The sequence below is a fragment of the Anolis sagrei genome, chromosome 3 (genome assembly GCF_037176765.1).
Source record: "Anolis sagrei isolate rAnoSag1 chromosome 3, rAnoSag1.mat, whole genome shotgun sequence".
In the NCBI taxonomy this organism is placed as follows: Eukaryota; Metazoa; Chordata; class Lepidosauria; order Squamata; family Dactyloidae; genus Anolis; species Anolis sagrei.
This window is the reverse complement of record NC_090023.1, coordinates 114,827,687-114,854,952: the sequence shown is the minus strand read 5'-3', so window position 1 is coordinate 114,854,952 and position 27,266 is coordinate 114,827,687. Positions and strand designations below refer to the sequence as shown.

General features: G+C 37.7%; 1 protein-coding gene across 1 annotated transcript in view; it reads left to right on the top strand.

The window, feature by feature from the left end:
• The window catches only part of PCCA (propionyl-CoA carboxylase subunit alpha), a 273,331-nt gene that overhangs the window by 146,165 nt on the left and 99,900 nt on the right, over positions 1-27,266 (top strand). Inside the window, exons 17-18 of the mRNA XM_060769564.2 lie at positions 6,544-6,654; positions 10,387-10,489. Of these exons, the coding sequence (XP_060625547.2) occupies positions 6,544-6,654; positions 10,387-10,489 (214 nt within the window). The remainder of the gene's footprint in view (positions 1-6,543; positions 6,655-10,386; positions 10,490-27,266) is intronic.

The following is a 27,266-nucleotide window of genomic DNA, read 5'->3' as shown; positions in this document are numbered from 1 at the left end:
GGAGTCTTTCTCTTGCACCTTTTTAATTAATATAAAAGGCTTATAGCTACCTTATGTCTTTATTTGAAAATTCAATGTTCTTGGGTCCCATATTGGGAAAAATATATAGTTCTTAATAAACAAACAATCAAATGAATAAAATTGTAAAAATTGAAGATTCGAAGGGATGATGATCTACGTGAGTATTCCAGTGAACAGGCTTATTTGGAGGTTATTCTAATGCTGGGAGTAAGAATTGTTTTTCCTTTAACATGTTTTGTACAGACCTGTATCTAGGATATCTGTCTTTCCATGTTAGAGCTATTTAAACAAAATGAAACGCTTTATCACCTAACAAAAAGTTTTCAGTTTAACATGCATTAAGGGCTTCCATGTTCACTCAGGGTCCAAAAGATTGGAAAATTGCAGCTGCTAAGGGCCACACCATTGACAGATGGTTATTTAGCCAATATGGTATGATATGGTGACCTACTTTGTGATTTCTTCCAGCTTCATGACTGTCATAAAACTAAATGGCTGCCAGTTGTTAATTGTTGGACCCAAGTCCCAAATAAGCCTGTTCACTGGAATAGTCACATAGATTATATGCAATGTAAGCTATCATGCTACTAAAGCTACTATTCCATGTAGAGGTATCCAGCTGACAACGAATTCTATCCACAAAAATGATAAAATGTGATTTATCTGACCCAACCTTAACACCGGGCTGTTCCTGCAGTCTTATTATTAAATGTCAACTCATACAGTGCATTTCTAAGATTGTCTAGCAAAATAGTAATGCTCAATTATCATTATGCAGTTTAAATCTCTCATAAAAATGAATTTAATGCTTTCCCAACTAATAACTATGCAAATAAAGTTCTTTCCATTCCACTTAACACAATTAAAATTCTCAGCAAGTTAAATATATTGAATTGTTTATCTATGGAGAGACATGTAGGATACCAATTAAGTTTACATGGATAAATGCAGATTTGCGTTTTGTGAATGTCAAGTTGACAGAAGCTTAATACTGTAAAAAGGGCTAATCAACACAGAATATGTTTAGTGTCAGTAAATATTTATACTGAAGAATGTTTTTCATGAATGATGAAGTACAACAATCAGCTTATTTTGCATTTTACTAATTAAATTCTATGACATGTAGATCACCACGTACATATAATTCTTACTTAATTTTATATAATGCACATAATTTATATTACAAATATAAAGACGTGGTGATAAAAGAACATTCTGGTATGTCACACTAAGCTCTATTAAAGGCTGATGACACACTCTTTTTTTATTCAAATTTAGCATCTATCTGAAAAACTGTTGCTTTAGAGGTATGAAATATTTTTTCTCTGATTATATTCGCTGGCTTTTAGATTTTTGGGGGAGTTTTGTCTTTTGTTTTTCTTTTTCTTTGTCTTATAGAAAAGAAAAACGAATGTAGGTTGCAGGTGAGAAAAGCTGCCAATTAAAATCTTGTATCCATCCCTTATTACATTTGGCAGCTATGTCTAAAAACTATCCAGTATGACTGCAGCAGAAGCCAGGGATGTATCTTGTCATTCAGCCTTTTATGGGGTCAATTCCTCATTACTTTTCAACGTCTGTACAAAAGCTGGTGGAAAGTTTTATGGATCTTTGTAGGAGGAGGATGTCTAACTCAAGATCAAAGACTAGAGATGTTTTGGCCCAGTACCTGAAATTGGCTATGTATAGGTGAATGGACCAGAATGGTCTAGTGGTTTGATCATTGGACTATGGGTCTGGAGTGCTTGGCCATAAAAGCTTACTGGTGATCTAGGGCAAGTTGCATTTTCTTAGGGCCCATCTACATGGGCCACAATATCTGGTGCTTTGGACCAGTTTTGAATCCTGCCATAGTATTTTCACCACTCTGATACCAAAACGCAGCAGTGGTGAGAGGGGAGGCCTGATGGTCACCCTTACTTGTGATGTTTTTGTCACCACAATGATAACCACAGAGCTCCAGAGAACTTCTAGGTGTTGCCATATGTCTGCCAATGTCAGCAAAGGTGATTATAGGATCTGGAGAGAGGAGGGGGAAAGGAGGGGTCAATGGCCCAACTCTGTACACACATCCCGAAGTGCAACGCTGCTCTGGAGTCTCAGGGTAGCTCTGGAGTACTTTGTGGTTTTTCATAATAAAACTTCCAGTAAAACAGGTAAACTGGCTTCACCCTGTGTTTATGACCAGAAGTCCCTGGATATTATCCAGAAGCTCTGGTATGTGGCAGGTATAGACAAGTCTTCTGTCTCAGAGAAACCCTACAACATATTCACATTAGGGTTGCTATAAGTTAGAAGTAACTCGAAGATGCACAAAACATTAACAAGAAATACTAATTTAGGATTAACATTTGGTCATTCTGTTTAGAACAGAATGAGGCTGAATGGCCATCTGCAGAGGCTGGAGGCTAGATAGCCATTTGTCAGGGGTGCTTTGAATGCGATTTTCCTGCTTCTTGGCAGGGGGTTGGACTGGATGGCCCATGAGGTCTCTTCCAATTCTATGATTCTATATGTAGAAAGGTAATGGTTCCTGGGTGATGTCCTACAATTGCTGACAACAGTAATTTGACAATGCTCATAAAATATAAATTTGAAATACTAAGATAGTACAAGTAGATTTGCAAGATGTCCACTGACATTATAGTTTAACTTGTTACTAATTTACTGCCGATGATGTACCCATTTATTGTTAGAACTAAATTATTCTGAATAGTTCCAAGCCATTTATTTAGAAATATTATTCTGTCTGATTACTTGGGTGTTATGCTTTTCACAATAGACTAGTGAAGAAACTTTTGCACTCCTGTCCAGTTAGTTTGGACCAGAAATATCTGGCATAAAGATGCCTTTCATTGCTGTGTATATACCCATGTACTAGCTGATCACAGAGGCAGGTTCGGGTCCAAAATTATGGATTTCAATATGACACATGGATAAATAAATAGCACCATTGCAGAAAGAGTCTCACATTGACCTGTAGATAAGTCAACCCAGAGTTTTTGGGTTCCTTTTTAGTAAAATGTTTAGCTATAGCTTAGCATGTATTATAATTCAAAAATAGGATAACTAGCTATATTTTCTTGACATTTGGGATGCAAAGTCTGATTATTGTAGTGGTGGTTTTAATGTGCTAAGTGAAATTACAAAAATTGGTTTAAAATCCATAGTATCATCAACCTAATTTTGTGTTTTTCTCCTCTTGTCTCATAGTCTGTAAAATAATTTCCCTTGTTACCCAGTTCTTTTTGCATTCTGAATAAACTGTACCAAAGTGATAGATTTCATTATTCTCTTAGCTTTTGCGACTTCATTCTCAGTTGCCAAATCTATCTTTTCTGAAAAAAATGAAAAGTTGTGCAGAAGGAAATATCATTGCAGGATGGATGTAATATATAGTTGGACTGGCCTCTGTTTGATCCTGTGAGAATGTGGGGGTTAATGTCTGGCTGGTGTTTTGGTAGCAGCAGGTAGCCAAGAGTAAACTCCTCTAGGGGTCCAGATTTCTGTAGCCTCATAGTTATTCACACAGATGGGGGATACCTTGTGAACTTTCACTGAGGTCATGCTAAACAGCAAATCATACTTTGAAATTTCTGAACTCTTTGGTCCGAGATACCTTGTGGTTGAGGTTATAACACTGTAGCCATTAATTCACTTGACAGAATAGGTGTGCATAAGCATCCAAATCTGATACAGAGATAGCTTAAAATAGTGTTTTGGGCACTTACAGGAGGGGGGGGGGGGACACACACGCTAGAATGTTAATTTACATTTTCATGACACTCATTCATTCAGAGTACTTTGTCTTTTCCTTGAACTCTGTAAAATGGCCTTTAGTTGAAGCTGAACTTATTGCAGAAATGCATGATTTTTTTTCTCATGCTCATAGTTTGAAGATAATTAAAATAATATTTGATTTCAGATATTGTGGCATTCAGTAGACACACAGATTCCTTTCATCAGTCATCAACTATAATCTCACCAGGGATCTTAGAGTGGTTTCAGCAAGAAAAAGCATGTGGAAAAAGCATTCAGTTCCTCCATTGTAGTGTGTAATATATTATTGTGCTCACTCAGTCTGGAACATGTGGAGGCTATGTGTGCAGAACTTTTGAATTTGTACTTAGGATAAAAATCTCTGTTCCAATATTTTCATAGGTGGCTGTCCTTATTCACAAGAGAAATGTCTACAGTTTACTTCCTTAATCTTACATTTTTCTCTGGGATTTTTGTTACGCTAAATATGGATGGTTTGATTCAACAACTTTCAGTTAACTCATTTAGTATTATTTTCTATACAGTCTAGGATTTTTCAAAAAGTAAAATTAGAATAGGAATGCAAGTTTCATAAGATACTGTGTAGTGTAACTTAGAGAGAAATGCAGCTTAACCAAATGTTCAGTTTCTCATAATATAATGAGACATGACGTGTTCAAGAGTTAACCGTAATGTTATATCAGTAATGTACTAGCCATCTCTCAGTGTTGGGGCTTGGAGAGTGGGGGTGAAGAATGGAGAAAATAGTATGGAAACCTAAAATTGTTTATAATGTTTAATATGGGAACGTTATCTAAGATACTGGAAAAGAAAAGTAAAATGACTCTCATTTGTCCTGTAGAATATTGTTCCTATTATAGATATACTGTAACCTGGTCTGTATCACAGAGACCTGGCTGGATGAAACTGAGAGGTTAGTCTCTCACAGCTCTGCCCACCAGGATTCTCTGTGCAACAGCTGGCAGGGCCTGGGGGGTGGCGGGGAGGTGAAGTCGCAGCGGTCTATCGTGACTGGTTTCCCCATCCCACAGTCAACTGTGTTCGAGTGTATTTACCTAAAGTTGGGTGACCAAGACAGAATAGGGATTCTGTTGGTGTGCTGTCTACCCTGCTGCTTAACAGTCTCCCTTCCTGAGCTATCCGAGGTGGTCTCACGATTGGTGTTGAAATCTCAATGGCTAATAGTGCTGGTAGACTTCAACATCCATGCTGAGGCTGCCCTGTCAGGAGTGGCTCAGGACTTCATTGACTCCATGACAACCATGGGGCTATCCCAGGTGGTGTCTTGCCTTACCCATGTTGCGGGACACACTTTAGACCTTGTTTTCTGTTGAAGATAGGGTGATGATGGTGATGTGGAAGAACTTGGCACAATTCTAGTCATGGTCAGATCACTACCTGGTCAGGTTTAGATTTGCTGGGTCTTCAAACGTCCGCAGGGGTGAGGGACCGATTAAGATGGTCTGCCCCAGAAAGCTTGTGGACCCAGATGGATTCTTTTATTTTTTTGAATTATTTTTTATTAAACAGTTTAGCACATAAATACATGGAAAGAGGGGGAATATTTAGAAAGAAGATAGAAAAGTAGGAAATACAATCAATAACTCAACAAAACAGCTACCTAAAAAAGAAGAGAGAGAGAGAAAAAATACAAAAATGCAAAAATACAAAAAAACACAAAAAATAAAATATAAAATAAAATGACTTCCATTCCAATCTCAGGATCTTCTTGTCTTTTATTTCATTGTTTATTTACCTCTTCTTTGTTTCTCTCTCTTTTCTTTTCATTTCATAGTCATAAAAGAGAGCCCAATCTGTCTTTTTTATAGGTTTCCCGGTATTTTTCTTTAGCAAAAAAGTTAGCTCATCCATGTCTCTTATCTCTTTTACCTTATCCACCCACTCATCCACCATGGGGATTGCTCTTTTTTCCCCAAAGTTTTGCAAAAATGATTCTAGCCGCTGTTGTAATAAATGTCAGTAATTTGTCTTCATTTTCATCCAATTGTAATTCCAAATCAGTGAAGCCCACCAAATAATATTCTGGTTTTTTCTTGAACTTTTTGTTTAATTTTTTTTGGTGTTTTCTCATGGATTAAAGACCAATATTTAGTTGTTTCCTTACAGTCCACCACATGTGATAGAATGTACCTACTTCTTCACCACATTTCCAACACTTATCCGATGTATTTTTATACATATGGCTTAATTTTTTTGGAGTGATGTACTATCTGTTGAACATTTTAAACCAGTTCTCCTTCAAGTCCATAGCATACGTATATTTTAACTTTTTGTTCCACATTTGTTCCCACTCCCTAAATTGAATTGGTCTCCTTAAGTTTTCCGCCCATGACCCAGATGGATTCTTGATCGCTCTTGGGGATTTTCCTGTCACCTTGGCAGGCAGTTCTGTCGGAGCTCTGGCTGACATCTGGAATGGGGAAATGGCCAGGATGGTGGACGCAATTGCTTCTGAATGTCTCCTCTCATGGAGCAGAGCCACACCAGCCCCTTGGTTTTCTAAGGAGTTGTCGCACTTATATGAGTGAGATGGAGACTAGAGTAGTGTTGGTGGAGGATTCAAAACAAATCTGACCAAGCACAGGCTAGAGTATATTTGAAAGCATACTCCATGGCAATGTAGGCAGCAGAGAAATCATTCCTTGCTGCTACCATTCCATATTCATGTTGATAGCTATTTCAACTGTTGATTTGTCAGGCTAAATGTTACTTTACTTTCAGGTGTAGCACACAACATTGCCTTGCTGCGTGAAGTGATAACCCATCCACGCTTTGTCCAGGGAGACATTAGCACCAAATTCCTTCCTGAAGTGTATCCTGATGGCTTTAAAGGTGAGTGTTGCAATCCAGAGCAGGGAACGAGGCCCTAAGATAACTATCCACCACACTTGGCTGTGAAAAACAATCCTTTTTATTGAAGAAAAATGGTTACAAAATAAAGGAAAAATGCAAGTCAAAAGCCACAGCAAAATCAGCAAACATGAATTTAAATGGACAAAGCAAAACCAAAAGCCTCACTGTGAAATACTGGAACCTGTTAGCAATCCACTAACCGTACTTGATATCCTAGAAATCTTCCCAAACTATGGCCAGGGAACCGGGAGAACTGCCAAGGTCTTCCTCAATTCTGAAACGATGCCTGAACTGAGACAGTCAGCCCGGCGTAAGGCAATTAAAATTCAAGAATTGGTTCCGTGAACCGCCCTTCTTTTTTGAAGCCAATGTTTTTAATTCTTGAATTCGGGAGGATCGACGCAAACTGAGTGATTTACTTCTGTCTTCCCAAATTTGGCCCCTTCTGTTGTCATTACAGTTAACAGGTGCAGAAGGGAGGGAAAGTTCAAGGTCTCCCTCTGAAACATTCTCATGAACACTGGTACTTTCATTTTCCAAATCTACAGAAGTTCCTTCCTCACTAATTTCAGGAACATTGGCATTTTCCAAACCTACAGCAGTTTCTTCCCCACTAATTTCAGGAGCATTGGCATCAAAAGGTACATTTCCATTAGCATCAGTAAATATATTTTCATTAGCAACAGGAGGAACAAACAGAGAATCAGGTTCAAGTTCAAACTCAGGCTGAACCCCAATACTGAGTTTTAAACATAAAAGGTGTGTGTATGTGTACACAGACATGTATATATACAGGAAGTCCCCAAGTTACAAACAAGATAGGTTATGTAGGTTTGTGTTTAAGTTGAATATCTATTTAAGTTGGAATAAGTACATTTTTTCGGTGTAACTCCAGCCAATATATGTATGCACATATATTAGCTTTGCATAGCATAGGGAAAGGTTAACACCTTTGTGCTTTGTGCTCCTCTTTAGAAGATTTCACCGCACTTTCTATCCCTGTGATAATTGGATTTTGAAAAATTTGACTTGTGGAAACAAGGATGGGGGATAAAGCTTCAGTTGATACACCTTTTCCCCATGATAACTCTTTCAAGAGTGAATTTCCCTTCTGAGGGGTAGATTTCTCTCACTTCCTGTTGTTTCATCCCTGTTCTTAAGTATGAGTCATTTGTAAGTTGGATGTTTGTAATTTGGGGACTGCCTCTATATAAATTATTTATGTCTTGCCTTTCTTCTGGCAAAGTAACTACAGGGAAAAATGTATTTACTCTGTAGTCTTGCAGACATTACAGTTTTACATTGAGTCTAAAATAGTTTTCAAATTATTTCTTATTTGAAAACTATTTTAGATCGAATGTGAAACTGTGATGTCTACAAGACAACAAAGGAAATGTTTTTTTCCCCCTCCTTTTATGCACTTTGAGAAAACAGCACTTGGTAAAATTATTTCTTTCAAGTTAAATTCAACTTGTTTTTAAGGATTCCAGTTGGGAAATGATAGCCTGAAGTGAAATGTATACGGAACTGAAGACTCATCTAACAGTGTTAAATTCGAAATAACTGTGCCAATTCACCTGTTTCTTTAACACTGTGATTGCCAAGCAATGCTTGTTTAATGCCTGGGGTTATGATGCTTCATTGATACATACTCTCCGCCCCTGAAAATCCTGTGATAGGTTTGCCTTGAAGACTCAGAACAACAAGTCTTAAGTTAGATAAGTTATCATGAAGGGGAATATTTTCATCAATTGGGTTCCAAATAATTTTGTAATTGAAAAAAAGTTTGGTATGGCTCATGTAAACCTCCCCTCCATGTTTTGGTGGTAATTGTTTGTCCAGTTGTGGATAAAGTCGGAGGGGAAATTATTACCCCTATGACCAGGAATGAATACTGCTCTGTTTGCAGTATTGTTGACACAACTAGTACAGCAGCTGTATTTATGTTTTTCTTATTAAAAATGTGAACTGAATTTGTTATTGTTACTAAGCATCTAACAAAATCTACCCTATATACTCATGTATAAGTCTAGAAATGTTAGTAAAAAAAAAAAAATCCCAAAAACCTGGGTCTTCTTTCCCATGGATCAATGTGAGTACTCTAACTTAACTCTGATATGAAAACACGTGGTGAAGTTACACATCCACTGTGATTATGGCAGTAATTTTGAGTGCTCTTAGAGATGTGGTAATTTCTGTTTACATTTGTATACTTTAGTTCTCTGTTGTATTGTCTGTTTGTAATTCTGTATAAAGCAAATAGCATCAATAAATAGGCCATGAATTCCTTAAGGTTAAGTGGGAAATGAAAATCATATTTAAAAAGCTGAAGCTATATAGCCCCCTTGTTCTAGATATGTCAAATTTATATCTACTTGTACAGATTATTTCTTTCGGAAAGACAAAATTGTCTTTTTTCTAATGAATATAGAATTCTTTTGTTGGTTGTTAAAATAATAACAACAACAACAATGCTATCTGACTATGTAGGTCTCATAAAACACAAAATACCCTTTTGTTAGGATTTTTTTTTAAAAAAAACCAGTAATCAATAAATAAAACATCTTAATAACTTCACTTAATTCTCTGAAATATCCTGACAGCTTTCCCATTAACCTCAGTTGGCAACTTTTAATTAAATTTTTACTTGGAGTATAGTACTTGACACATGTTCAGACTCATTTTCACATATATATGTTTCTTAATTGTCAGCCTTCATCAACACAAAGCAGCATTTTAAAAGCAGCAGTTATTTGTGGTTTCCATATTGGCCTTATGGATATTCCATCATTTTTGTAGCTTGTAACAATGCATGTCCTATGACCAATAAGACCCAATATCTTTTAGGCAGCTGAAATTTAGAAATACTTTCCTTTATTTCCCCTCCTTTTCCAAAAATCTGATGAAATATAGTTGTAGTTGACTGGGAAAGGAATAAAACGATGCCAATATATTATGAGAGAAGTGTGTGAATGTGATAGTGTTCATGCGGAGGGCATTTCATTTCATAAAATGCATGCTGTACTGAGCAGTTGTCATAGACATAAGGTGGTAAAATTCCACATGGTAGAATTAATGCAGTTCGACAACGCTGTGACTGCCATGTTTCAATGTTTTTGTAAACACTGTTTATATTTAATTCTGTATTAATGTTTGTATATTTGTATATTTTAATTTGTATGTGAATGCTTTTATGTTAAGCCACTTGGAGTCTCCTTATGGAGAGATAAAGCAGGGTTTAAATATTAGTATTAATAATAATAATAATAATAATAATAATAATAATAATATGGGATCATGAAAATTGTAGTTGACGTATCAGAACTCTTTGGCAGAAAAGGCGAAAGGAATTGTAAAACTCCATCTCCCATAATTCTATAGCATTGGCCCATGGCAGTTACAGTGGTGTTAAACTGCATTAATTTGCAATGCTCTATTTCTCAGGCCCCTTCTACATTGCCATATAAAATCCAAATTTTATGCTTTAATCTGGATTATATGGCATTGCAGACTCATATAATCCAGTTCAAAGCAGATAATGTGGATTATCTGAATTGATAATCTGGATTAAATGGCAGTGTAGAAGGCGCCTCAGTACTTCAACCTTTGGAGGGAGGCAGATGATGGGATATGAAATTGTACAAAAAAAATGGTATATGTATCACCCATTAATGCTACCTTAACATTTCTGAAAAATCATTTTAAATGTAGGACACAAGTTGAAAGACTCTGAGAAAAAGGAGCTTCTGGTTATAGCAGCGTCTCTGTATGTGGCTGAACAACTTAGATCACAAAGATTTCTGGGCACTCCAAGGTAAGCTTGTTTCTAGATTGCTATATGTGCTCAAGTAATTTTACCTTTTCATATACACCAGAAGGTACCTTACGAATTTGAGAGATACATGTTACCCATCTTTTATGCAAACTTGTTCATCTGAAAACTACAATAAAAATGACCTAAAATAAAAAATAATTTCAAAGATTTCTCAGTTTACCTTATTCTGCTGACAGATACAAGCAATCTTAAACATAATGTGCTGAAGGGATTCTGAATCATAAAAGCTACCTAGAAAAAAGATCAAAAGAGCATTCAGCTTTCTGTTGTCTAAGCTGGGTTAGCACCCTCCTATATCACACTACAAACTTAAGAATTCTAGAGGCAATTTGTATTGTTATCATTGGAACTGGATGATATTTTGAGTCAGGACAAGGCACCCCAAGGTTCAAGTAATTATACTTGTAAAGTTCCCTTGTTGACTCGAGTAGAGCGATGCTGCACAAGGGAGGTGTAAGGGAATGGGATACATGGGCTGAGAGTTTACAGCATTGTGATCAGTAGAGTGATTACTACTACAGGCGATCTCTCGTAGCCGAGTATGATTGTCTTCCAAGAGTAGAGCCTTGGTGGCAGGTCCATAAATGAGTGTGGAGACTTATTCTGGATCCACGTGTTCTTTCACAACTAAGTCATAGGTTTCCAGGTGGAAACCTATATCTTCATGGTGACATGGGTTTGCTTGACCATGACATGTCCAGAGCCATTTAGTGGCCAGGGAGTACATGAGGTGAGTGGACAGCATTTGGTTGCAAATATGCCCTGATAGGAATTATAAGACAAGGTCTTCAGGGAATGCACTGGAAATTTGGGAACAGGATAACTGCTCTTCTTTTTCGATGAGCTGGATGTCTAGCTGCACTATGCCCATACCATCCACTAAGCAGCTTCCCCCTCAAGAAGCATAAGGGTCTCATGCATGTTTTTTGAAGCTTGCATGGCAGCTGGATGGGTGGGGATATACAGTATCATGGCCCAAGGAAATTGAATGCTCAACTGAAAGCCTCCTAGTATAGATGCTATATGGATATCAGCATATACACCAATGTGTACTTCAGAAAAGGAGGATCAATACTTTACTGCAATTGTTCCATGTTTATATGAGAAATCTGGAAGCATTCTGGTGTGACTATGGTGTGCTTTGCTCTTATAATAAAGGAAATGTGTATTTTTGGTTTCCATCATTTGGTTTAGAATTAAATCACAACAATGTATTTCTGTTTTATAGGTTTTCAAACATTTCTTTCCATAGGAAAAAAAAACCCACAAATTGCAATAGATTTCCCTTTTCAAATTAATCACCCAAATGTTTAAGATCACAGGGGTCAAGCAGATAACGTGCTGTTAAGATAATAGGGGTACAGTTTTCCTACAGGAAGTAACTGTGAATGGTGGATGTTATGTGTATTTTTAGTTATTCAGTATTTAATTGATTTTGCATAGTTTTTCATCTATTTGCTCAATAGCCTGGATTACAATCAAGTGAGTACCACCCAATTCTGCAAGTCAGTTTTACGTGATCCAGTGAAACAAAAACCCTGAGGTTGTCATGTTAGAACATGATACTGTATCCAGTGGAATATTTTGGCACAAGTGAATCTTGCTTGATGTAGCCAAAGTTTCTCAAACAAAAAGTGATGTTCAACTGATGTATTGGCTAACGTCTTATTTTTCTTAGTAGTTTAGACAAGGGGAATAGGAGAGCAAATGCTCCAGGTGTGGCTCTCTCATGGGTCTACTAATGTAATGTTTACACTTCTAAACCCAATTGCCTACAGTACTTCCTATGTGTTGCTTGTGTTGGCTGCCAAGCTTATTTTCCTAATTTCTCTATTGGTCTTGGCTTCCCATCATTCATAGCTTGGAAAAATCCACAATTTGCTGCATGCGTGAATTACCCAGTGGTAGGGAAAGTTTGCTGTGTATTTAAAACGAGGCTATATTATTTTCCCCCAAAACAGCAGATCCCCCCCCCCCAATTTAACAATATTAATACAAATGTACAGTATTTGCCTTAGATTATATATATTGTCTATTTTGCATGCTTTCCACATCCTTCTGGACTGATTTTGTAATATTAGATGAACATTTCAATTAAACTTAAATATACTCTTCTTTATGAATAATCAGAACATTAAAAACCATAGTTGGAAATGATAGAAATGGAAAACGTTAAGTATCTACTTAAATGTAAGTAGATAATTTAGATGAAATAGCCACAGTTATTTCCATGTCTTTTTGCCCTTCTGTATTCATGGTCAATGAACTATTCCTAGAAAAAGTATTCTAGGAGAGATCACCCAAATCAACAAAAACAAAAAGCTGCAATAAATTGTAAATTCACATCATTTCTGTAATATATAATCTTATATCTCCCCACATCAATGTCCATGTACTCTAGTCTAAGCTACTGAAAACTTACACATTAATTGTTTTAGAATGGACATGGATTATCTGCTCTTCTAGATCATTGGTTCCCAGCCTGTAGGTCCCCAGGTGTTTTGGCCTACAACTCTCAGAAATCCCAGCTGGTTTACCAGCTGTTAAGATTTCTGCGAGTTGAAGGCCAAAATATCTGGGAACCCACCGGTTGAGAACCACTGTTCTAAATTGAGGTGGGGAACTTGGGGCCCTCCGGGTATTGCTGAACTACAACTCTTGTCAGCCAATACCAGCACAGACAGTGGTGAGAGATCATGGATCTTGCAGTCCAGCAACATATGAAGGGCTGTAAATCCTCTGCTTTAGACAATGCGAGAACTTTCTTATAGAACAAAGAATTTCAATTCAGTCCAGCACAATACCTATTATTATGTGCCTTCAAGTCAATTCTAATTTATGATGACCCAATCATGAGGTTTGCTTGGTAGGATGTATTTATTATTTATTTATTTACAGCTTTTATATTCCGCCCTTCTCACCCCACAGGGGACTCAGGGCGTATTACAGTGTACACATATATGGCAAACATTCAATGCCAATTTTTGACATACAAACATATACAGACATACACAGAGGCTATTTAACTTTTTCTGGCCGCCAGGGGAGCTGTCGCTTTCATCGTCCATCTGCGATGCTGATGAAGCACTTCCGCATTCCCCGCATGCTTCCCCGCTGGAATGCTTTGCTGGAGTCTTCTTTATGGCCTCATAAATCAGTTAATTTAGCCTCCCCACACTTTAAGGTGGTACCTAATTTTCCTACTTGACAGTTGCAACTGTCTTCCGGGTTGCAAAGGTCGACAACAGGCTACACAATTGGTTGGAAACCCACTCCAACCCGGGATGGCTTCGAACTCATGATCTTTTGGTCAGTGTGATCTTAATGCAGCTGACACTCAGCCAGCTGTGCCACAATTCCGAATTTGTTCCGATTTGTCCTTTCCTTTGCCTTCCCCTGAGGCTAGGAGAGTATGACTTGTCCAAGGACACCAATGGTTTTCCATGGTCAAGCGAGGATTTGCACTCTTGTCTCCAGAGTGGTAATCCAGCTCTCAAACCATTACACCATACTGGTATAATACCCGCTGCTTTTTTAATGTTGAAGGTTTCTTTAGCTGCTCATTTTGTTTGTGTGTTGGGATGCATTCAGTATACGTAGTATATCCATTTAATGTAGCTTACTAAATTATGTTCCCCATCTAAGTTATGTTCCCAATCTTCCAAATGTGAAGATTATTTCTGTCCAAAAGAACCAGAAAAGCCAGAGAAAGGCATCATGTGAGATTTCCCTACAGACATTTGAGAGCCTTATTGCTGTTGAAATGTGTTCTTCAAATCCTAGCTCACATATAAATAGCATATAAATAGCATTCCGTTGATTATTTCAAGTTTCAACTTTTTGTATAGATAAACAGTCTGGCACACGTGCTTTCAATATCAGTTTATTGTTTTCATAACCACTTTTTTTAGAAGAAATAAAAGTGGTTGTAAGACTTCATTTCTGATAGCATGTAAATGATTAGATTCACTAGTCTCTTTAACTCCTTCAAACACCAGAGGTCATCCCAGAATAAACTATCTTGTCAACAAGTCACAGTATTTATTAATTGTGATGTGGGAATTATTGCATGTTTACATATGCCTATTTTTTGGGGGGGGGGGGAGAGAGGAGGAAACACATATTGTTTTAATATCTGCTTTTCATGAATTGCCCATCATTCCTGAGGCCTTGGGTTTATGTCAGGGAATTTTTAATTATTTGTTTTGATCCCATGTAATGTCATATTGTTGGAAGGAAAAAGGAAGAGGGGCCGACGAAGGGCAAGATGGATGGAAGGGATCCTTGAAGTGACTGGATTGACCTTGAAGGAGCTGGGGGTGGTGATGGCCGACAGGGAGCTCTGGTGCGGACTGGTCCATGAGGTCACAAAGAGTCGGAAATGACTGAACGAATGAACAATAATGTCATATTGTATTTTTTTTAAAATATTACAATATAGGTTTTGGCCTATAAAGCCCTAAATGGCCCTGGCCCAGTTTACCTGTCCGAACGCATCTCCCTTTACCAACCACCGTGAAGACTGAAATCTTCTGGAGAGGCCCTGCTCTCAGTCCCACCACCATAACAGGCGCATTTGGTGGGGATGAGAGAGAGGGCCTTCTCAGTGATTGCCTCCCAGCTATGGACCTCCCTTCCTGGTGAGATTAGATCAGCCCCCTCCCGCCTGTCCTTCAGAAAAATGGTAAAGACCTAATTGTGGGACCAAGCCTTTGGGGCGGTGCAATGAGGCAATAATAGGAAACCTACTCCGCTGACCAGAGCCAGCATGGTATCTTGAGATGGTTTTAAATAGCTGATTTAATGAATGTAGCTATAACTGATTTTAATGTTGTATATATTTATAGTAATTTCATGCCCCGGCATGAAATGCTTGCTGTATACATGCTGTGCTCCGCCCTGAGTCCCCTTCAGGGTGACAATGGCGGAATATAAATGTTTCAAATGAATGAATAAATAAATAATATATTTTTAGAATTGCCATGTGGCAGAGAAGCTGCAATTGAAAGAAAAGGAAATCTAAACAACACTTAGATTCATGAAACACGTTCTGTAGTGCTTTTGAACCTGATTGTTAGGAAAATCAATTTTGCATGTGAACATTTATATACATATTTCTTAGTTGCAGTGGGGCGTGTATACTGCTGCAGATGAATCTTTCCTTTGATTTTGCTGCAGGAGCTGGTTGAGACAGAATGGTATCATTATTGTTGGAGTACTCCTCTGCTCCTTGCAATGGTTCCAAAAGCTCTTGCACTCTTCATCAGTATTATTGTAGTTCTTTGGCTGCAGGATATTTGGCAGCTGTTGCACCCCACTGGCAAATCCTATTCATACTTTTCTTCTATTCACCCCTGTCATTGGAGAATTGATTTCTCCCTCCCCTGCTCCAACCTTTCCCAATTCATTTTGAATTGTTCACTGTAAAACATTTTAATTTCATATCATACAACCATTTGGCTTGCAGTCCTTGTCCTCTCTATTTTGAACTTGTCACTAGGATAACAGTATAGCAGACCTTTTCCAGAGAATCAGCTTTTTAAATTTTGCATGCTTAATTGTTGCATTAAATGTTTTTGCATTTTTGTTTAACCCCTTAAATTCTTTAAAACAGTGGGTATATTTTTGCAGTCTCATGTTGTCTCGGTATTATACTTTTTGAAAACGATCTCTTAAATGTCAGAGCTCATTGGTAAGCTCACATGAGCTCTAATGGGTTATTAAACAATTCCAAGCCTTTTAGAGAGAATGTAATTTCACAGCAGACATTTATAATTAGTATTGTAATCTTATCCATGTGTTTTTAGAGGTAGGCACCTTTAATTTCAATAGGTCTTACTTCTAAGTAAGATATGTAGCCTAAATTCATCTTAGGTGAGTTGCATACCCTACATTGCAAGTATGTTGTGGTCCTTTGTGGCTTTCAGATATGAGACACTTTCGAATCCATTAGTAAGGAATAATTGATACCATATGTAAAAAAAAATTCTTCCAGATTTGCAAAAAGTATGCTTTGTCATATTGTTGTAGAAATTTTGCTGCAGAAATACTCAACTTCTTCCTCCACCTTCTAATAAGCCCTGTTTTCAAAAATAAAATCTCTTACATTGCTTATAATCACGTATCTTGTATTAGCTTCTTTTAAATACGGTTAGCTTTTTAGTATTAATTCCAGAGTGCAATTTTCTTTTGATTATCCATATGCTTTACAAGGTCAGCTGGATATATTCTGTTCATTGTTCATATAATTTTTTCTAAGCTGTATTCTGTTAATGGCAGGCTTTAAAACAGTTTCTTCTGTTAATTTTCAAGCTCTTTTTGAAGTCTCCTTGTTTAAGTTTAAGTGAAAGCTACTTTATTCTGTTCTCTGCCAAAAAGTGGTTTGGCAAGAGTTTGTGACTGATTTTGGCCAAAAATGTCAAACATATGGTTGCAGTTAATTTATTGGTAGTTGTACCCTCATGAGAACTCTTCTGAGAGCATTTAGTATTTTTATCTAACTTGCTCTAGCTGCACAGGCTGTTGATTTGAAATGTGATATGCCAGTGTAGAAGTAGACCTTTAAATAAAATGTAAGCTCAGAATAGTCATTCATATTAATCAAAGAAACACATACATGCATTTCCTTCAAAGCTGATAGGTTATCCTAAAGTTACCTTGTGTTTTCTAGAGACTGGGAGAACTATTGTTATTACAGTAGAGTCATGGGAATTGGTAGATGTTGGATAAATTTAATTTCTGGTTGCCTGCCGGCCTAACTAATAATGTTCTCCTTGCTATACCATACATAAAAGCTGGATCTACACTGCCATATAATCCAGTTTCTAAATCCAGATTATCTGCTTTGAACTGGATTATATGAGGCCACACTGCCATATAATCTAGATCAAATCAGATAATCTGGATTCAGAAACCGGATTCTATAGAAGGGGCCAAACTCTGTATAGACTTGATATTAATATTAAAATATAATAATTAAAAGCAAACTGAAACTTAACTTAATGTGACACAGTTTTCTTGTATTGTATTTTAAATTTTATTTGAAGTATTCTTTCTTCTGTTTTACCCCAGTTGCTTAAGAGTTCCAGTTGCTTGAGTTCTGGTTAACTGAGAATCTATTGCATTATTGATAGATTTTTTAAATTTTTATAGAAAGCTTGTACACATACATACACATAGAGCTATCAGAAAGGATCTTACATTTATTTTCATTTTTCCTATTATTCTACACTTCTTTCCCCCTCTTCCTTCACTCACATACAGTTATTTATATACATGTGTCTACATGTGTATAAATTCTGTTCCCAAAACAATTCAGCTCAGTAACCCAAAGACTTGCAAATCAAAAGAGAATTACAAGGAAATCAGAAAGTAGGAAGCCAATTTGCCAAGGCCAGAATAAAATGGTGAGTTGTTAAAAGGAAATTTACATCAAGTCAAGGGCAAATTCCCCTTTTAAGCATTGGTAGTACCTACTTTTATTTAGCATCTTGTTAGCTGTATCAGCTAACAACAGGCTGGTAAAGAGGCAAAGAAGGCCGAATCCTTCTTTTCCCTTGGTTTGTAAATTCATAGTCCTTGAAGCCACTAAGTTCCTACCAAATAACAAGTTCTCAGCATTACCGAATAATCTCGTTTTGAGTAGTCCTGTCATACCCCTTTGGATTCAGATCTGTGGTTTGTTGTTTAATATATTTTTTTATATTCTTTTCTTTTACTTGCATATTTCCTGTCTAGTCACAAAGCCTATCCTGGTCCTCAGAGTTCTTTACAAAATGTAATAGTAAAAAATTAAAGGTATTTGCATAATATTGATAAATTATTGAGAGAAATTTAAAAGTTAGTTAATGAGAGTTATTGGAATATATATTTGTTTAGTTGTGAAATGAATGCCATTATATGTTCCGTTTTTGTAACGTTGTTTTATTTTAAAGAATATGTTTAAGAATAGTTTTCACTGATAATATAAGCTATTCAGAAACGAGGCAGCTTCTTACCTTGGTTCCCCACAGGGAGAAAGTTGGCATACAAATGCAATAAATGCATAAATTAGTAAATACTTGATCTGGGACGTGGTTTTGTTACAGAGAGCCCAAATAACCTTCTTCCTCTCAAAAATGGGTAAATAGCTCTCTCTCTTTTGTTTCACATAAATAGGGTTGTCAGCGTGGTGTAGTTGGGTGAATATTGACTATGAGTCTGGAGACCTGTTAGATGGCAAGTTATATTCTCTTAGGCTCAGTGGAAGAAAAGGCAAGCCCCCACTGAACAAATGTAATTTTGGATTGCTTGTGAGTTGCTGCTGAAACAGGCCCTCTGAACAAGGATATTGACAAGCTGGAAGGTGTCCAGAGGAAGGCAACTAAAATGATCAAAGGTCTGGAGACCATGTCCTATGAGGAGTTCTTAAAGAACTGAGTATGTTTAGCCTGCAGAAGGTTGAGAGGAGGCATGATAGACATGTATAAATATATGAAAGGGTGTCATAAGGAAGAGGGACTAGGCTTGTTTTCTGCCTGGAAAACAAGCCTAGTCTGGAAACTAGGACTCAGGGCAATGAGTTCAAATTACAGGAAAGGAGATTTCCCCTGAACATTAAGAAAAAGAACTTCCTGGAATTCTCTGCCTTGGAGTGTAATGGATGCTCCTTTCTTGAAAGCTTTTAAGCAGAGGCTGGATGGCCATCTGTCAGGGGTACTTTGATTGTGGTTTTCCTGCATGGCAGGGGTTGGACTACATGACCCATGTGGTCTCTTTCAACTCTGTGATTGTATGATTCTATGTTTCTATGCTTCTATGAAATATTGCCAAGAAAAGCCTGTGGTATAGTCACCTTGAGGGTTGCCTTATTTGAATGTACTACAGTTTGAAAACTAGAGATAATAACAACAAAGCTTTATTTATACCCTCCCGCATCTCCCAAAAAAGGTTTTGGAGATGGCTTTGTGGCTTTTATAGTAGTATAAAGGTAAAGGTAAATTTTCCCCTTAGCATTAAGTCTAGTCGAGTCTGATTCAGGGGGTGGGGGGTGGTGCCCATCTCAATTTCTAAGGTGAAGAGCCGGCGTTGTCCGTAGACAAGTCCTAGGCCATGTGGCTGGCATGACTGCATGGAGCACTGTTACCTATTGATCTACCCACAGAAGCTAACAACAGGAGCTTACTGCGTCCCAGGAGCTTGCTCCTCCCCCTTATAGTTGTATAGAAGAGGGAATTTCAGAAAGTGTTGCTTGTTACCTGGTTTGCATTACAAACAACAGTTTTTAAAATACATGATTCTTAAAAGCAAAAGGGCCCTCTTCAGTTTTCAATCTAGTAACCCTATGCCTGTTTGGGTCCATTCTTCATTGTTCTACTTGAAAACTACTTGTTTCTAATGCAGAAGTTATTTGGAGGAACAAATAGTACCTCAGTGGCTGAGCACATTTTGTGCATTCAGCAAACCCCAGGTTCAGTCTACAGCATCTCCAGGCTCCTATCTGAAACCACACAGTCATAGATAGTATTGAACAAGAGATCTGTGGTATTCCACATCTTTTATGTGTGTAAGGTCCCAGGTTCAGTCTCTAGGTAAAACTAGAAAAGCCTTTTGTCTGAAATCCTTGAGAGCCAGCCCTTCCTTCAGTTACCTGTGAGTTTCAGACAGCAGACGCAGGAGCTAAATTCTAAGTGGTGTCATGCCTTTTTCATTCTAGGATCCACTGACAATGTGGTTTTTAAACTGTATGACTTGGCTTTGAATGATCTATAGTTTCTTCGTTAGACTTCTGGTCCTCATGTTGCACAGAGGGAGTAATAGTTTCCTTGTTGACCCTGTAACACTTCTTAATACCTAAATGTGCTGCATTTTGGCCAGTGTTACTTTGTAAAATAGAATATAATTACAACAATCACAATTAACAATAATGGTAAGTACTATAATTATTTTCTTTATAGCAACTTCTGTTAATGAACTTCTTAATTCAGCGTTGTATTTGGGATATTTACAGTAGTGCTCATAATGTAATAAGTTGTAATTTTCATATATTTATAGTATTTTACATTATCTGCAGGGTTCTCCTCTTTATGTTTACAAAACTCCTGTGAGATGCATTGAGTGAAAATTACACGCTGAGGCCCCTTCTACACTGCCATGTAAAATCCAGATTATTTGCTTTGAATTGGATTATATGGCAGTATAGACTCATATAATCCAGTTCAAACCAGATAATGTGGATTATCTGCTTTGATAACCTAAGACCTCCTCACACATGCAGCTGGAATAGCTGTGGATCACCATGAAATGTGGTGAGTATAGCGGCACCCACCCTGGGAGCATGGGGACCTGTTACTCCACGCCCTGCACCATTCTGGCTTCTCTCCTATCTCATCAGGAGAGGCGGGGGGGGGGGGGGTGTCAGGCAGCGGCTTGACCAATAGATTTCTATCGAAAGTTGGCAGCAGGGATTTTTTTTTTTGCAGTTTCACCATGGAGCCATCCCAGAAGTACTTCTCCAGAGTGTGATGGGACCCAGTGGGCTCCCTGGCAAAATTGCTAAAAATCTATTACCACCACTGAAAAATATCCCATGTGAAGATGTCCCTGGATTATATGGCATGTAGAAGGGATCTGAGGGTCATGCTCTGAACAAATCTTTCCACATACCCCTGTGATAGGGTTGCCTTAAGGTTGCTATTGAGGGCATGTAACAACAAGAAATTTGGAAAATCTTTGCTGAATTAAGGAATGTCCTTGTGTGTATGTCTTGGCTATTTTTTTGCTTGTCTTCTCTAGTTGAGAACTTCATGCCATTGTTTGAACTCCCTAATATACAACGGGTGAAGCATGAGTTATAGCTGCTGGGCTCTTTTTGTATTCCAACTGCTTGATACTCAAATTTCTATTTTCATTCCCATTTCCCTGGTAAAGCAGTGCCTTGAGGTGGAGTAGTGGCTCCAACTTTGGTTTGTCAGAAGTAGTGAATTCTCCCAGCTCAGACCTTGGATTGCAAATAAGCTCCAAACTTTGATTTGCTATCTTGGTTTGACAGCTCCCTACGAACTGCAACCTGTGAATTAACATTTAGAGAAGTTCTGTGCAGCAGCATACAAAATCTGTCAGGGAATGACTAGTCCCAAAAGTTAACTGTGTGTCCAGTAATCATCTTCTCTGAATCTACAATTTGGTGATGGATCTGGGCATTGTATGTTTTTACCCCGTTTCCCCTTCCCTTCAGCTCCCTCACCCATATTGTGCTTCAGTAGTTATATTTATATTTTTAATGTACCAAACATACCAAGTTTGTATGAAAATGTGACACTATTTCCTGTGCTGGTCAATGATTTGATTTGATTAGATTACTTAATGCAGTTTGTATATGTATAATATGTAGGGTATTACATTTCTCTGTGATGTGTATGAGTTGCAAATTAAAAACCTATTTCTTGTTTTCTGCGGTATCATCATGTACTTCCAGTGTACTCCCTTTTTCTGTCCTCAAGAGGGCTTAGTTTTGTCTGATGGAAATTAGAGACCTTCAATTCTGCAAACAAACCAGATTTGTTACTTGAAGACACAGGTGTGTGTGGATCCCTTACCTATAAGATATGGTGGAGAAGCTTAGAAGGATCAACTGGCACCATTAAGTTCTCAGCCAGAGAGAGAAGGAGATAGCGAATGCCATCTGTATATTGATGTACACTTTAATGCTATTTTATGAAAACGTGTAATTAAAAACTTATTTTACAATGGTTATTGAATAGTGACTACACAAAAATAACCTATTGCGGCAAGCTCTGGATAATGTGCTCCATACATGCTCAAGAGATGGAATTAATTCATATTGTAGTTTAATATCCTTTTTTTCATATACACATATACTTGGTGTTTTCAGCAGATGAGTGTGAGGAGCATATTTTGGGTGTCTGTATGTGTTTATAAACCATAAGAAAGTGAGCAGAATATTTTACATATTTTAATTCTCAAAAATATGAAAGCTCTGCTTTTATCTTTTTTTTATACTTTTATGAATTTTATGTTGGAAAATGTTGAAAGCACTTGAATAGGAAAGCTTTGGGTTTTTTTAGTTGTTGTTTGGCAGTCAGCTTCTGTTTAAAATTCCTTTAATCTATCTATTGCATGCTTCTGTGTTCCTCTTGATAGCTAAAGGCACTATGAAAGATCCTCCTTTACATGAACTTATTGAACAAATAATGCTGGAAAAGGCTTTGTTTTCTTACACCATAAAATGGACTGTTGTGTGAACTGCTAAATTTCTATTTGCCTTTCTTGTTTTTTCTTTTCTTTTTTTCCCCATCCCTTCCTTTTGGAAGAAAACCACAATTTCTACGCTAGATCTAAAGTTTCATTAAAATTGCTTATGCCCTGTCCCAGGCATTTTAAGTGGGCCATCTGTCTAAACATCTCTCTATTTTTTTCTGATCATTTCCTCGACTTATTCATGAGCCATGGGAGGGCTTCTTTGTAGTCTCCATGTAGCTGGTTCAGTCTACCCCCACTGAATACATCTATGTGCTTGCATAACATATCTTTTCACAGTGCTGAAAATTCTCTGAACTTGGTTCAAATGAATGGCCCACTTTCTGAAGGGTTTCTCTCCCCCTTCCGCTCTAAAGATTTGTATGCAGGAATTGACCTCAGCGGCTAAAGAATACAGCACATTATTCTTGATCGCTTACAGGCCTCCTACTGTGAAAGTTATGATGAAGGATTTCTTAATTATTCTTTGACCATTAATATTGTTTAAAGTCAATATATCACTTTTATTTAGCTGCTGAAATAGGTAATTGTGTAGCAGAAAAAATGGCTTCGTGTATTTGTGGAGTGCCACACAATGTATTTTTACAGGGCTGGGGCTGTGCCAGTTTTTACCTGAGAGTCTGAAGACAAACGACATTTTAATATAGATTTGGTATGCTTTAATTCCACACAGCTGATATTTTGAATATTAATAAAGAAACTCATACTCTTGTTTTCATAACTCTTGGTGACATCCCATTGCATCATCTAAAATCTTTTCAAGTAGGGGTGGGGAAAAACACTGTTTATCAAGTTCCTCCCTCCTGATTGGTTGGTAACTATCAAAGCCTAGGTAGTTATCTTAGATATTTGAAGAAAACTGTACATTATCACTTTTAAATTGAGAGCTTAGTTTAATTATATAGATTTGTTTTTGTTTCTGTTTTTGTTGTTGTTATTTGAAATATAACAAGATGAATCCACAGCAAACAAGATCACTCTGCTGGCTGTTGTATTGGATTACATGTCGGACACTTCCCAAGTGTCTAGGACGGTGTGATGTATTGGCAAATAATGCGTGCAGATCCCAGTAAGGTGGCCTTTTTCAGCTGGCAGATGGCAATTTTGTCAGCACCGATTTTGTTTAAGTGCAGGCCAAGGTCTTTAGGCACTGCACCCAGTGTGCTGATCACCACTGGGACCACCTTTACTAGCTTGTGCCAGAGTCTTTGCAGTTCAATCTTTAAATCCTCATATTGTGTCAGTTTTTCCAGTTGTTTCTCTTCAATCCCGCTGTCGCCTGGGATTGCAAAATCGATGATCCATACTTTGGTTTTTTAAAATTTTGTTGTTGTTGTTGTTGTTGTTGTTGTTATTATACTATATTTATACCCCGCCCTTCTCACCCCTAGGAGGACTCAAGCCGGCTCACAGACTATGGCAAGTTCAAAGCCACTTTACATATACAACAACAATAAATACAACATATCAATACAAGCAGTTAAAATATAAGTACAATGAAACAGTACAGTTAAGATATAAGTACAATAAAATATAAGTATGATACAACATCTTAAAAACATACATTCAATCCCAGCCAAAGTGGGCTGATGGAATAAAAACAGTCAAAGTGGACAGTAGGCGAGGAGGGGCAACCCCAAGAGTGAGGTTATCTGCCTGAACTCAAAGCACCAACAGTGGGGCAGCAGTTGTCTGGGCGGCAGGGTGGTAGGGCCATGGAGTCCCCCCGTTTCAGGCCTATGTGAATTGATAATCCATTGAAGCAACTATTTTTGTTTATCTTTTTTTATATTGTTCATTTATGTCCCCACCCCACAGATTTTGGCATTCAAGGTGGCTTACAAATAAAACAAGTTCAAATAATAACATTAAAACATGCAAAATAATCATTGAAAGGTAATTAAACTATCCATAGAATTGAAATCATTTAAAACATTTGTCAGATTTGAAACATAATATGGCAAGAACAAAAGGGCTTGGGCAGCACATCATTAAAACCCCTTGCTGTCAGAATAAAAATGTTTTTAGTTGCTGACAGGCTAGTCTGATGTATCTTACAAATTCTGGAGCCTGGAGGCTCCTATTGAGAAGACTCTTCACAACAGCCATGGGGATGTCAGGGCTGAAAGAAAGCCCCTCGGTGAAGATTCTGAGCATATTTATATGAAAAGATGCAATTATTCAGATAGTTTGGCCCTAGGGACCTGCAAACAATTTTTGAGGTGGAGGGGTTCAATACTGGTGGCAGATTGTTATAGATCTTGCATGCTTGCAGGTGCTATTTACAAAATAACAGTTTTCTTAGAATCATAGAATCACTGAGTTGGAAGAGACCTTTTGGGCCATCCAGTCCAATCCCCTTCCAAGAAGCAGGAAACTCACTTTCAAAGCACTCCTGACAGATGGCCATCCAGCCTCTGTTTAAAAGCCTCAAAAGGAGCCCCAACCACACATTGGGACAAAAAGTTCCACTGTTGAACAGCTCTCACAGTCAGGAACTTCTTCCTAATGTTCAGGTGAAATCTCCTTTCTTGCAGTTTGAAGCCATTGTTCAGTGTCCTGGTCTCCAGGGCAGCAGAAAACAAGCTTGCTCCCTCCCCCCTGTAACTTCCCCTCACATATTTATACATGGCCATCATGTCTCCTCTCAACCTTCTCCTCTGAAAGCCAAACATCCCCAGCTCTTTAAGCCAATCCCCATAGGACTTGTTCTTACTGTAATAGTATCCTTTATACTTGTAGATAAGTCTAGAAATGTTAATCAAAAATTAATCCAAAAAACCTGGGTTAAGTCTGAGTAGCAAGTTTAGTCCACCCTGGGTGAACCTCAAAGAAGCACAGACCCCTTCTATCCTCTCCACTCTGCACTGCTTCTGGCCTTTTTAAATATTTGGATGGGGGAATGGCAACAGCAGCCTGGGGAATGCAAGATAGATTATGTTTTTCCTTATTGGAGGAAGTCATGGGAATCCAAACTAAAAGCATATTGAGCTCTATAAGCAGACCAAAAAACAGAAGAAGAAAAACACTAATATATTTGAATGTCTTCTTACTATCAAGCATGAATATATATTAATCTTGCCTGAAATCCTTTCAGTTCTCTCTTACTGATGCCTTTTGGAATGTATCCTAATTAAGGATTATAGTAAGTCATTTAATTCTCACTGACAGAAAACAAAAAAGGTCTTGTATTTTTAACCAGGCTTGGGTAGACTGTTAGGAATTGTGAGAGTTGAAGCCCAAAACACTTTGAGGGATGAAGTTTGGCCATGCCTATTTTAGAGAGACTAAGGGTGTATGTGTAATATGTCCTTTTATTTTAAAAATCCTACCTCTTGAGATATAACTATGATACACAGCTTTGCCATCCTACCTTCTCAGCCAGGGAGCACCCCAACTCAGGGTACTGGGAAATGACATTAGCAGCATTCCCCCGGCCACTCAATACATTAAGAATTGGAAGCTGCTTCTTTCAATGTGCCCCATGACCAGAAGTGCTGCAAATGTCATTTCTCAGCTCCCCAGTCTTCAGATTCTCTGAAAATCTTCAGTTGGAGCTCCACTTGTTGGGGTCACTTTTTGTCATTACAAGCATAAACATAAATCTAAAAAGTTACAGCATTATACATCTGGTTTACAGTCTCATAACTATTGAACAGAACGTCATCTATTGTCTTCATCTGCCTACATCATGCACAAGAAGGTCAGTTAAATCTGATTCTAGTGGGTTGAGAAAAACTAATTTCAGAACAAATGTAGAGTGAAAAAAAAGTTAGAAAAAGTAGTAAAGCTACTACTCAATGACATCTGAGTTGTAATATGTCTGTTTTCTAGTTTCTCTGGGAAACTTTCACAACAACCTGCAGATTAGCTTATGTCAGCTAGGCCATTGACCCATGTTGTCCACTATTTACAGTGCCAGTAAATTTCTACAGCCTTCATTCAGAATGTCTTTTGCAGCACTGCCTTTTAAACTGGAGAGACTTCCTTACAAATTACTTTAGACAACACAGATTGCTGATTCTGTTGAGGTTTGGAAAGGCATTGCATATCATACACTCAACCTCATTGTTTGTCCCTCCCCGAACAAAACTGTACAGTTTGTGCAAGATGGTTATAGGTAGGCTTATATGGTAGCATTTTTGCTTTTTATGCAATTGAATGTATTGAAATTAAGGTACTTTTTCACTTTCTGTAAATGTGGTAGAGAAAATGTTATACCTCGTTATTTGTGGTGTATGTGGCGAGGAGGAAGCAATAGGCTACTGTCATAATGAAATCACTAAGCATATGTTGAGTGATAACGGGGGCATACTATCGCAGAGAAAGAACTCAAGGAGAAAAGTGGGCCAATTATGGTAATGAACAGGTAGCCAAATAAAAAGGATGGAAGAGAGCACAGGGTAACAATGTGAAAGTATGATTAGCACAGTAAGCAGCTGGCACAGCCTAACTATTGTTGTCATATGTCTGGGATATCATGGCAGAATGCTGCTTA